Below are 13,671 nucleotides of genomic sequence, written 5' to 3'. Positions count from 1 at the left end.
GAAGAAACAAGAAAAAGGGGCAGAAAGGAAAACAGGAATAAAATAAAAGTAGAGGAAGAAAACAAACAAGGAAAATTGAGTAAAAAAGAAAAGGGAAAGAAAAAAAGAAAGACAAGGAATTCAAGAAAAAAAAAATAATATACAAAAAAAATATACATACAGTATATATATATATATATATATATATATATATATATATATATATATATATATATATTAATTTATATTTTTTTGGGGGGGGTTGTTTTTTTTTCAATTTTTTTTTTTTTAAATTTACTTTTTCTTTTATTTTTTCTTATATTGTATCCTTTCTCTTACCTTTTTAATTATTTTTCTTTCTTTTTCCTCTTTTTTTCCTGCTTGCTTTCTTCTTTTTCTGTTTCTTTTATTCTTTTATTTTTTCCAAGCATTTTACCTCGTCTCTCTTGCTTTATTATATCTTCTTTTTTTACTTTCCTCTTTTTCCATGTTTTATTTTTTTCTTCTTTTGTTTATTTTTTTCCTAGCTTTTACTTTTGTCTTGCTTGTTTCTCTTATTCTTGTTTTTTTCCTGCTTTCTTTCTTATTTTTCTCTTTTTCTTTTATGTTTTTGTTTCTTTTACCAGGTGTTTACTTCTTTTTTCTTACTTTATTGTTTTTTTCTTTGTTTTTTCTGTTTTTACTGTTTTAACCCCCTGCAACACCCCTCCTTGTGTGCTACTGCAAGATTTCATCAGAAAAGATTGTAGCTGTTGATTTCTTTCTCTTTAGTGTCAGTATGACAGCCTGCTCCTCCATCCTGGCTTTGGGAATGATGCCACTTTGTCTACTCATATACACCTCCGTCTGGACATCCTCAGACACCATCCAAATCCCATATGACAGCATTGGTAAATGTCTAACACATGTGTATTCAATACACTTGGGCTAGGTTCACACTGCAGGGAAATCTGATTTGTTTTTGTACTGACGCATTGTACCCGATCAGTAGAAGTCCATCTGAATGGAACATATCCAATTTGGTCACACCAGAACCAGGTCGTTTTCATATGTGATCCTAAGTCAGATATATATAGCTGATCGTTTAGAATTCGACTTCTGTGTTAACAGCCAAGGCGTATTCATCTGACCTGCACGTCATCGATAGCTGACGTCACCATTCTGCCTTCAACCAGGCGGGAGAAAGCTGAAAAATCAGCCACCGTGGCGGATGAAATCACAGAGTGTCATGAATTTGCACATTCATGGACGATTCCATCGCATACAACTAGATTCATAACATGTCGCTCGAGTCAATTCTTACTGCGATGGTATCATCTAGTGGTCTTTAATAACTTTTACATTTAAAATACACCACTCCAAGAGCATTCAATGGGGGAAAAGCAAGGTTTAGATTTAATTAATATTTGGGGGGTAGAAGTAAGATCTTGGGCCCGGGCCCGAACCCGGCCCAATTTTCGAGCCAAGCTTCTCTCCCACCGTTTTTGTTTTTGTTTTGTTTTTTCTTCGTGAAGTTTCTGCACAGCATGTATGCTGTCCGGCGTACTTATTTCTACTCTAGTAATGATTTGGATTACTACTTTTGACTTCTACTTGAGAACACACTTTGGTGCAGAACTTCAGCAGCAAGCGTACTCCGGCACCAAAATGCACACTTGATTTGAGGGACTGAGCTGGAAGTAGGCTAGAAGCACACACTTCAGTGTCGAGGTACGCGAAGCGCGGAAATACGGATTTTGTTTTACTTTGGGCCTGGTCTCTCAAATCAAGTTAATCGGTCAGGTTCGGAGTTTTATAACCGTGGGCTGGGCCAGGGTGGAATTTTTACGCCCAACCTTATCCGTATTGAAGGGACAACACTCCGCTTTTGACATCCATGAGTACTTCTGCCATCATGAATGCATTGCCTGTGACGTCACCTGTCCTTTACTACGCATGCGTTGTGGCGTTCACACAGCAAATGAAGTCGTATAGAAGTCGCATTTAGCAAAAATGTGAACGATCTCACCAAAACATCATATTTCACCCAAAAATCGAAATTGAATTAAGTTCTGCAGTGTGGACCAACCTTATTCGCATGATTGTATTTTTTTTTTTTTTGTCTTGGGGTGTCTAAATGTTAATAAATAATGATATAGAACAAAATTAAATCTGCATCTGAACCAAAATGTGCTGTCTAAAACCGTTATTCTCAAACGATTTTGATTATGTACCCCATCTGGGAAGTCCCAATTTTGATAATGGATATTAATAAAAAAAAAATAAAAAAAAGCAAGTCACTTTCTCAAAAGATAGCATCACCTAAACCAGGGGGTGGTAAACCTTTTGATTGGCAGACTCAATTGGTTAAAAATTTGCAGAGGGAAAGAAAATATTGATTTCATGATGTATCTCAATTTTAGCCTTTTTTTGTAAACGTTTTATTCATCTAAAAAATTATTAATGATGAAAGAAAATTTAGATATGTATTTTTAGAATAGCCGTAATAAATAATGATGAAGGCATCTATATATAAATTTTATAATTCTACTTTTTTCATCTATAAATCAACCATTTTGTTAGTATTTGGTTTTTTCTCTCTTTTTTTAAAATTCAACACACACTATTATTTTTTTAAATGGCTTCAATTCATCCCAGGAATATTTTGGATTCCTGCACTGCTAATGTTTCTTTATTGTACCGAAAAACAATTTTGGTTCCTTTAGGTATCACCCTTGTGGCCCTTCTTGTTCCAATCACTGTGGGAATGTATTTTAAACGCAGAAAGCCCCAATTGGCAAAGAAAATACTCAAGGTAGTAATTCAATTTTAAACTATGATGTACTTTACCAAATATGTCCACAACATGTTAATCACTTTGTATTGTGTTGGGTCCTTCCAGGTTGGATCCATTACAGGTTTTGGCCTCATTATAATTATTGCTGTAGTTGGTGGAATTCTTTACCAATCTTCGTGGACCATCGCACCCTCACTTTGGATTATTGGAACAATATACCCCTTTATTGGTTTTGGGCTAGGCTTCTTTATGGCCCGGTTTGTAGGCCAACCATGGTACAGGTAAGAAGACAGTTGATGATCTGACCTTTCATTTTTTTCCCATTATAAAGCAAGTCTGCTTAAGTCAAAAGTCAAACTAAAACTATCTGTGCAGTCATATGTTTTATTCACATTTGATGGTTAAGTCATGGATTTTTCGATTAAATTTCTGTGTGTACAATATGGGTTAAAGCTGCTCCGTGTAACAATTTGTGCAAATTATCTTGTTTATGCACAACAACTATGGTAAGTGAAAATTGTGTTTATAGAGTACAAGTTTCGAATAAGCAAACCCAGCCATTAAATAAAACACACACACAATATATATATATATATATATATATATATATATATATATATATATATATGCATATATATGCATTTTTTTATAACAATAATATATATATATATATATATATGCCCACTGCCCGGAGATGGCTGGGATGGGCTCCAGCCCCTCGCGACCCTAATGAGGAAAAAGCGGTATGGCTAATGAGATGAGATATATATATATATATACAGTGCATGCGGAAAGTATTCACAGTGCATCACTTTTTCCACATTTTGTTATGTTACAGCCTCATTCCAACTTGTATTAATTTAATCTTTTATCTCAAATTTCTACACAAAATACTCCATTATGGCAATGTGAAAAAGTTTTTTTTTTTTGCTTTTTTTGAATTTATTAAAAATAGAAAACTAAGAAATCACATTTACATAAGTATTCACAGCCTTTGCTTAATACTTTGTTGATCCAACTTTGGCAGCAAATACAGCCTCAAGTCTTTTTGAATATGATCCCACAAGTTTAGCACACCTATCTTTAGGCAGTTTTGCCCATTCTTCTTTGCAATAAGTCTCAAGCTCAATCAGGTTGGATGGGAGACGTTTGTGCACAGATCTCTCCAGAGATGTTCGATCGGATTCAAGTCTGGACTCTGGCTGGGCCACTCCAGGACATTCACGGAGTGGTTCTGAAGCCAATCTTTTGAGATCTTGGCTGTGTGCTTTGGGTCGTTGTCCTGCTGAAATACGAACCTTCGCCCCAGTCTGAGGTCAAGAGCGCTCTGGAGCAGGTTTTCATCCAGGATATCTCTATATATTGCTGCATTCATTTTTCCTTCTATCCTGACTAGTCTGCCAGGTCCTGCTGCTGAAAAACATCCCCACAGCATGATGCTGCCACCACCATGCTTCACTGTAGGGATCGTATTGGCCTGGTGATGAGCGGTGCTTGGTTTCCTCCAAACATGGCGCCTGGCATTCACACCAAAGAGCTCAATCTTTGTCTCATCAGACCAGAGAATTTTGTTTCTCATGGTCTGAGAGTCATTCAGGTGCTTTTTGGCAAATTCCAGACGGGCTTCCATGTTTCTTTTACTAAGGAGTGGCTTTCGTCTGGCCACTCTACCATACAGGCCTGATTGGTGGATTGCTGCAGAGATGGTTGTCCTTCTGGAAGGCTCTCCTCTCTCCACAGAGGAACGCTGGAGCTCTGACAGAGTGACCATCGGGTTCTTGGTCACCTCCCTGACTAAGGCCCTTCTTCCCCGATCGCTCAGTTTAGAAGGCCGGCCAGCTCTAGGAAGAGTCCTGGTGGTTCCAAATGTCTTCCATTTACGAATAATGGAGGCCACTGTGCTCATTGGGACCTTCAAAGCAGCAGAAAATTTTCTGTATCCTTCCCCAGATTTGTGCCTCAAGACAATCCTGTCTCGCAGGTCTACAGACAGTTCTTTTGACTTCATGCTTGGTGTTTGTGCTCTGACGTGCACACTCAACTGTGGGACCTTATATAGACAGGTGTGTGCCTTTCCAAATCATGTCCAATCAACTGAATTTACTGCAGGTGGACTCCAATTAAGCTTTAGAAAGGTCTCAAGGATGATCAGTGGAAAAAAGATGCACCTGAGCTCAATTTTGACCTTAGGCTGTGAATACTTATGTAAATGTAATTTCTTAGTTTTCTATTTTTAATAAATTCAAAAAAAGTTAAAAAAAAAACTTTTTCACATTGTCATAATGGAGTATTTTGTGTAGAATTTGGAGATAAGAGATTAAATTAATACAATTTGGAATGAGGCTGTAACATAACAAAATGTGGAAAAGTGTAGCGCTGTGAATACTTTCCGGATACAGTGGAACCTTGGTTTTCGAACGCCTCTCAGTTCAAACAAATTGCAGTCCAACCAAAAAATTTTAGAAATTCTTGCTTTGCTGTTCGGTCAAAAAATCGGAGTTCGAACGCCGGTAATGCGTGAGTGCGCCCCCCACCCCTCGTGACCAACTGTTATCGCGTGCAGACGTGCTTTGTTTTACTTTCGCTTTTAATATAGGTGTACGAAGTGTTTTAGCCCCTACTTATGCCGCCGAAAAAAGTCAGTGCAAGCAGCAAAGTTGCTACAGGTGAAAAAAGAAAAGTACTGCGTACAATAATTTGAGAAAGAAATAATAGCAAAATATGAAAGAGGTGTGCGAGTGTCTGGTCTTGCTAGGGAATACCCCACCGTCCACCTGCTCCTTCTGCTGACCACCACAAAAGTAAGAAATCCTATTCATAATTATTTTCTTTATCCTTTTTTATTTTTATTTTTACACGTTCATGTTAGCGTAATCTTTCGTACGGAAGATTACGATAACACGAACGTACGATTAGCCTGGGTAAGCTTTATGATTCGAGGTAAAGATTCAGGGTGTTGGAACTGAGCCCAAAATTCAGGGTGTTGAAACGGAGCCCCCTTTCCAATGAATCGCTCTCCACTTGTTGTGGAGAACCGGGTGCCAAATGACTTGTAAACAACCCGATTTTTTTATTTTTACACGTTCATGTTAGCATAATCTTTCGTACAGAAGATTACGATAACGGGAACGTACGATTAGCCTGGGTTAGCTTCACGTTTACGTTAAACATTCCAGGTAAACATTCAGGGTGTTGGAACGGAGCCCAACATTCAGGTTGTTGGAACGCAGCTCCCTTTCCAATGAGGCGCTCACCACTTGTGGAGACCCGGGTGTTGGAACGTATTAAAACGATTTACATTATTTTTAATGGGAAAAATGATTTTGGTGATCGAACAAATCGGTTTTCGAACAGGGTTCTGGAACGGATTATGGTCGAGAACCGAGGTTACACTGCATATATATATATGTATATATATATATATAGGTCCATAGGCACGTAGCTGTCCATAGGTGGCACCAAGGTGCCTACGGCCACCAGATTGGATACCCCTGCAACAGGGCTACTTCAAAAGTGTTTTTTCTCAGTGTTTTGTCGACTTCCAGTGGATATATTAAAAACTTCAGGCCATCAATTGACTAGGAGCGGTTCATTTTTTTCCTTATACTTTTCTCAGCATAAGCCTGGCCGCACGTGTTTTTGTAGGTACAAAGCGTATTGACAGCTTTTGGAGAAACTCGAAATTGAAAAGTATTTACTCATACGTCTTTAAGCTTTTACGTACATTTGCAACTCAGAACGCACGTTATTGACGCACAGTCAGACAGGCAGAAAAGGGGTGGGGAGATTGTTTGGCCACTGAGAATGCACGGTCAAAATCTGTGAACTTGCAAAACCTTGAAATCTGCATACATCTAGGGATTACTGTATTTCCTTTTAACTTCTATTCCACAATTACAATATTGATAAAATCTGCCATGTTTAGAGTAATAAGGCTCCACACAACATATAGTTGTTAAAGAAGCCTTGGTTTCTTAGATGAATGACGATTGGACATAAGCTAAGCCCTTAGTAACTGTAATAGCTTTTTCACACCACAGTATGGGGTAATATGGCTGTACATTGAATTGGATAAAAACAGGTTGGATTTTACGGCATCGTTTACTGTAAATTCCGGACTTATTAAAAGCTGCATGCTCAAAATTAAGCACAAAACATAATTGTCCTTGTACAAGCCGCACTGGAATTTAAGGTGAGTGTTTTTGAAAGCCAATCAAAGACCAGATACATGGCTTGCAGCTCGTCTTTACAGAAGCCCAGACTTTTACTTAAAAGTCAGTTACGGTATATACTCGATCCTTACCTAACCATTTGATCAACTCTCAAACGTTAGGTAACACTATCGAAAATAATATTTATTCCAAAAACATTTCCTGTTATGGTCAGGGCTAATGGTTCTCAGTTCCGGTGCGTAACCATTCCCATTGTGGACTCTTACATAAGATTCAGATTCAGATCTACTTTATTGTCATTCTAGTACACGTGTACAGAACGAAATGTCGATACATCTGACCCCCACAGTTTCCTTGAATGTACAGATATAAATAAATGTTGTATTGAGTTGGAGTAGTGAGTACTAATAATATACTAAATAATTATGGCTACGTATAGTATATTACCATAGTGCAGATAGTGCAAGAGGAGTAGCTAACCAGATGTGCAAAATGGGCAGTCAGGTTATCAAGTCAGGTAAACAGTAACAATAACACTGTAACAATAACACTGTAAGTACAATAGTGCAGAGAGCAGATGGGCAAGGAGTGGCTAGCTATAAGAACTGCCAGTAGTGCAAAAAGTCAAACAAAACCCACAGATGTACAGATTAGCAGCAGTTTAGATTTAGATTTACTATATGTTAGATTGACCATTTAACAGTTTAATGGCCAGGGGGACAAGACTATTGCGGAACCTGGTGGTCCTGCACCGCACACTGCAGTACCTCTTCCCAGCGGCTAGCAGAGTGAACAGTCCATGATGGGGGTGAGAGGGGTCCCTGATAATGTTCTTAGCTTGGGATAGGCAGCGCTTCTGGCCAATGTCCTGAATGGAGGGAAGTGAAGTCCCGATTATTTTCTCTGCTGTCCTCGTCACCCTCCTCACACTACCCCAGTCGGTAGCGCTGCAGCCTCCACACCACACAGAGATACAGCTGGTCAGGATACTCTCTATGGTGCCCCTGTAGAATGCGATGAGGGAGGGTCGGGGCAGGTGGGCTCTCCTCATCCTCCGCAGGATGTACAGGCGCTGCTGTGCCCTCTTAACCAGTGATGCAGTGTTCACAGACCAGGTGAGTTTGTTTGTGATGTGCACCCCTAGGAACTTGATACTGCTGACAACCTCCACAGCCTTGTTGTTAGATAGATAGATAGATAGATAGATAGATAGATAGATAGATAGATAGATACTTTATTCATCCCCTAAGGGAAATTCACATTTCCAGCAGCATCCCTGAGCTGAGAACAGTACAATAATAAAGCCAAAAGAAAACAATATACAAATACCCAGTGTGACGTGCAAATGCCCACTTTAGCATGTTATATAGATTAACTAAATAGTGCTACACAGAACACATAATGCAGTAAGATCCAATGTAGGTGGTGTGGTTTAATGTGGGCCTTTACTCTGCCGGGTGGAGTTAAAGAGCCTCATGGCATGAGGAAGAAAAGATCTCTTCAGTCTGTCCGTAGTACAAGACAGTGACAGCAGTCTGTCACTGAAACTGCTCTTCTGTCCGGAGATAATGCTGTGAAGCGGATGCGATGGATTGTCCATGATTGACCTCAGCTTTTTCAGTGCCTGTCTCTCAGCTGCTGTTGTTAGGCTGTCCAGCTCTTTGCCCACAACAGAGCTCGCTTTCCTAGCCAGTTTATTGAGACGAGAGGCATCCTTCTTCTTGACGCTGCCTCCCCAACACGCTGCCGCATAGAAGAGGGCGCTTGCCACTACTGTCTCATAGAATATTTTCAGGAGCTTTTTGCAGATGTTGAAGGAGGCCAGCCTTCTGAGGAAGTAAAGTCGGCTTTGCCCTTTCCTACATAGAGCTTCTGTGTTGGCAGTCCAGTCCAGTTTGTTGTCCAGCTGCACACCCAGGTATTTGTAGGTCTGGACAAATTCTACACATTCTCCCTTGATGGTTACAGGAACCGGGTGAGTTCTGGTTCTCCTGAAGTCCACCACCATCTCTCTGGTCTTGGTGGTGTTTAGGTGCAGGTGGTTTGCGTCGCTCCATCGGACAAAGTCCTGAATCAATTTCCTGTACTCCTCCTCCTGCCCGTTTCTGATACATCCCACTTGTTGATGCAAAGTGGGGCATGGTTGGGCTGGTTTTTCCTGAAATCGACAATGAGCTCTTTAGTTTTGTCAACATTCAGGACCAGGCTGTTGTCCCTGCACCAGCCCACCAACTGCTCCACCTCCTCTCTGTAGGCCAGGTCGTTGTCGTCCCTGATGAGGCCCACCACTGTTGTGTCGTCCGCATACTTCACAATGTGGTTTGTGGCGGACCTAGGGACGCAGTCGTGTGTCATCAAGGTGAACAGCAAGGGGCTCAGGACACAGCCTTGGGGGGAGCCCGTGCCGAGGTTGATGACATCGGAGGTGTTCTGACCTATCCGCACTGACTGGGGTCTGTCAGTGAGGAAGTCCAGCAGTCAGTTCCGCAGGGGGGTGTTGAAACCCAGCAGTCTCATTTTTTTCTACCAGGTGTTGTGGAATGATGGTGTTGAATGCTGAACTGAAGTCCAGGAACAGCATCCGCACATGGGTGTTCTTCTCCTCTAGGTGTGTCAGGCTCAGGTGAAGCGCAGAGGAGATGGCATTCCTGGTGGAGCGGTATGTCCGGTAGGCAAACTGAAAGGGGTCGAGTGAGGAGGGGAGACTGGAGGTGATGTGCTCTTTAACCAGTCTCTCAAAGCACTTCATTACGATAGGAGTCAGTGCAACGGGCCGGTAATCGTTGAATGATAAGATCTGGGGTTTCTTTGGCACTCGGATGATGGTGGCAATCTTGAAGCATGATGGTACTTTGGCTTGGTCTAGCGAGGTGTTGAAAATGTCTGTTAGTACACAAGCCAGCTGATCGGCGCACTCCCTAAGTACCCGCCCCGGAATGTTGTCCTGGCCTGGAGCCTTCCGTGTGTTGACCCCTCTCAGGGTCTTCCTCACGTCAGTTGAGTCCAGGTAGAGTGCTCTTTCGTCCTGATTTGGAACCGCTTTCGCTGCAGGGGTGCCATTTTGTGCCTCGAACCTCCCAAAGAATTTGTTGAGGTCATTCAGAAAGTCCATGCTAGTGTCCTGCACTGGGGCGGTGGTTGGCTTGTATCTGGTGATGGCCTGAATGCCTTTCCACATATCCCTGGTGTTTGTTGTGCTGAGGAAACGGTCCTGGATTTTTTGACTGTGCGATCGCTTCATATGTCGGAAACAGTGACTTTAAAGTTCACGCAAGGTTTCTTGTTTTATTGCACAATATTCCCCACTTTGGCTTAAACAGCCATTAAACAAACAAATTCACATGCATTTCTTACAGTTTAAGCCGGGCAAACACCTGCTTACAACCCCGTAGGGAATTTGACGTTGAAGCTTTTTGCGGCAAAAGGCCAACGGAACTTTGCCCCTGCACACCAGACGCCGTTTTCAGTTCGGCCCTGAGTCATTTACATCACATGAAAACGCAATTCAACGCTGCTTTGCCTATATGTGAGCCCTGTATTTCTGGGAGACAGCGCCAGGGCTAGCATCTTGCGGAAAATAGTGCCAAATTGCAACACAGATGTGTCTTTTTGTGTTGTCATTGGGGCTTGCTGTTGTAATGGATCAAATTGCATTTGCTTGGTATCATTACTTGAGGATTAAGAATCTTGAAAAGGGAAACTTGGGAAAACCATTGGGAAGACAGTTAAAGTGGCAGGTCCCTCAACGAAAAGGGAAAACTTGAGGGATACTTGGTAAGGGATTTTGGGGTGGAGAGAATCTTGAAAAGGAGACTTACCAATGCCTTTAAGAAGAAGGTTGGAGTGGAGAAACTGGAAAGTTGAGGGAATCGAAGGAGGGTATTGTGGGAGGCAAATTTTGTCATGTGTTGAGCGAACGTCTTCAGGAATCAAAATGATTCAGCCAAGTTAGATGGAAGACTGGGGTATTCATAGTAGAGGTGGCTGATTGTTTAACTGCAAACCCCTGTGGAGAGGGAAAGTGAAGGGAACGGAAAATGGGCTAAAGCTGCCATCTTTTGGAAGAAAGAAGGACTGAAGGCATTAAACCCTGACAAATGGTGTGTTTAGATCAGGAGGGAAGCACAGATCAAACTATTGCAAAGACGTTTTGGGGATGTATTGACCTCTTCTCTAAGCAGAGGGAGCCATTTTGCCATTCACTTTTGACTGAAAATGACATTGCAGTTGCTTTGGGAAACCATTGAGAAGACAGTTAAAGTGTCATTCAACACCTAATTTCAGGGATCATGTTCCACCATAATAATTTGAGTCTTCTTATATTTACAGGGTGCAGCGAATGAGTAATTTTTCCACCCCACTTATGCAGTGAACTTCTTAAAAAATTTTTTTGATTCCCAGGTGTCGAACAATCGCTTTGGAGACGGGTTTTCAGAACTCCCAGTTGTGTAGTACCATTGTCCAGCTGTCCTTCAGCCCAGCAGAACTGGAGGTCATGTTTGCATTCCCCCTAATCTACAGCATTTTTCAGCTAGTGGTTGCCGTCCTTTTTGTGGGAGGTAAGCTATAGATAACCATCGTCCGAATGTGAGCACTACATCTATCTTTTTATAGTTATTCAGTAACAACCAAATGTTGATGAACCCAAAAGAAGCTTTACCTTCTGCTGACCACTGTTGTTTGCTAGTGCAGATCTTCTTTTATGACAGTTGTTGAACTATTCATTGAACATTTTACAAACTCAAGTGTAGAGAACATGTGTAATGATTGAATTGACTGCGTCCAAAAATTAAACGGATGTAAATTCTTACATTGTGTTCCACAGGATACCAAGCCTTTAAAAGGTCATGTGGTGTGGGATCAGTTGAAACAGACAGTGGTACACTGTCGTTGGAAGATGGCACTGCAGATCCAGCAAAAGAGAAGCACTTTCATGCTGAAAATCATGCTTTTGAGCTAAATGTGGATCATAGTCATAAAGGCAAAGCCGAGAAGTTTGACAAGAACACCCAGCTATGAGATAAATTCATAGATGTCTTTGTACGAAAATACCTTCCTAGAGTTGTGAACACACACTACAGTACTTTCCCCAGGGTTGGACTGCATGCAAGTTTTAGTCGAGTTGACATATTTGAAAGAACACCCAAATATTAATGAATTGTGGTGTTTTATTTCATTACAAGAAAAGGTAATTTATCACTTTCAGAAGAAGTAAGGTAGTATGCTTTAACGCAGGGGGTCTCTAACATTTTTCACCGAGAGCTACTTTTCCGTTACTTATTGGCGCAAAGGGCACACAGTTTTATATGCATTTCTAATTAAGGACAACTTATCTTGTTATAACGATGTTGTTACAAATTTATTACCAGGGTAAATAATGGAAGTAGGGTTAAATAAACTGTGAATGAACTAAACTAATGAATCAGGAGCCTAAAACTCAGTTTCAAACCCTAACTCTAGCCCTAACCTTGTTTTGAAACCCTAAAACCAGTTTAAAACCCTAAATTGCAACCCAAACACTCGCTCCTAACAATAGCCCTCCACCAAACTAGCTGTAACCCTAGTTCCAACCCTGTAAGCTCTAATCCTATTTTAGAACCCTACATTCAGTTTTGAACCATGTAATGGAGCTCAAAATCTAGTTCCTAATCCAAAACCTACAGGAAACTCTAGCTGTGACCCTAGTCCTAACCCTGTTTCAAACCATAACACTTGCTCTAATCCTATTTTACAACTCAACATTCAGTTTACAACCATAATATAGAGCTGCAAAATTTTCACCTCATATTTGTTAATAAATGAATTGCCGACCTCCCTGCATGTATTTGTCTGAACATGTTGCAACAATTTTCAGTGCTATTTTCTTATTAATTTTCTACAGTGCACACTATGTACATGTAGACAATACATATATTTGACATTTTTAAGTGACGAGACTACAGTAATTAAATATTTCATATGACTGCGTTTTAAACTTTAAAATGCGTCACAGTATACATCTTTTGAATATTTATATATTTTACTGCAGGGGTCAAACCTTTTCAAGCCAAGAGCTACTTTTTATTACTATTTAGCAGAAAGGGCACCCAGTTTGATATACAATTATAATATAGCAACTTGGCTAGATGGCTTGCTAAATTGCTCAAAAGTAGCTTGATAGTTAGCTAGAAAAGTCAACAGCTAAAAAAACTAAAAGGGAGCTTGATAGCTAGCCAAAACAGTAAAAATCCATTTACATAGCCAGAAAGTTTAAAACTAGATGACTAGTTAGGAAGGAGGCCAAAATTTAGCTTGATAACTGGCAAAAAATGTCACAAACCAGGACAGGAAACAGGAATTAGAACCCGATCGCGTAACATTACTCACAGTTTATGTCACGAGGTGGGTGACCGGACCAGAACGGAGGCAGGAGGCAGGAAGGGAGAACTCAATTGCGTAGACAATCATAACTTTTATTTAACAAAATAAAAGTCGTCCATAAACTCCGGGACAAAACAGAACAAAAACATTCTTACACTCAGAATGGTCAAGTACAGGTTTCCTCCGACTCAAACTAAACAGGACAGGGCATAATAGAACAGAAAAGGTGTAATGAGCCAACAACCTCAATACCCACAACCCAACCTTAAATAGCACCCACGCAATTAGCTGATCTGCTTCAGCTGATGCCCAGTGGGCGGGGCAGACCGGTCGCCACGGCGACCATGACAGAGCCCCCCCTTTAAGGGACAGCTCCTGAAGTCA

General features: G+C 40.8%; 1 protein-coding gene across 1 annotated transcript in view; it reads left to right on the top strand.

Annotated features, from left to right (window-relative positions):
- Positions 1–12,551, top strand: part of LOC148353402 (ileal sodium/bile acid cotransporter-like) — a 37,553-nt gene extending 25,002 nt beyond the window's left edge. The window contains exons 3-7 of the mRNA XM_088353069.1: positions 751–869; positions 2,685–2,773; positions 2,861–3,036; positions 11,329–11,486; positions 11,753–12,551. Coding sequence (XP_088209195.1) covers positions 751–869; positions 2,685–2,773; positions 2,861–3,036; positions 11,329–11,486; positions 11,753–11,946 — 736 coding nt within the window. The 3' untranslated portion in view covers positions 11,947–12,551. The remainder of the gene's footprint in view (positions 1–750; positions 870–2,684; positions 2,774–2,860; positions 3,037–11,328; positions 11,487–11,752) is intronic.
- Positions 12,552–13,671: the final 1,120 nt, after the last annotated feature.

The sequence above is a fragment of the Urocampus carinirostris genome, chromosome 14 (genome assembly GCF_059441175.1).
Source record: "Urocampus carinirostris isolate Australia breed hairy pipefish chromosome 14, RoL_Ucar_1.0, whole genome shotgun sequence".
Taxonomy (NCBI): Eukaryota; Metazoa; Chordata; class Actinopteri; order Syngnathiformes; family Syngnathidae; genus Urocampus; species Urocampus carinirostris.
The sequence above is the reverse complement of the archived record's forward strand: the minus strand, read 5'-3'. Positions and strand labels throughout refer to the sequence as shown.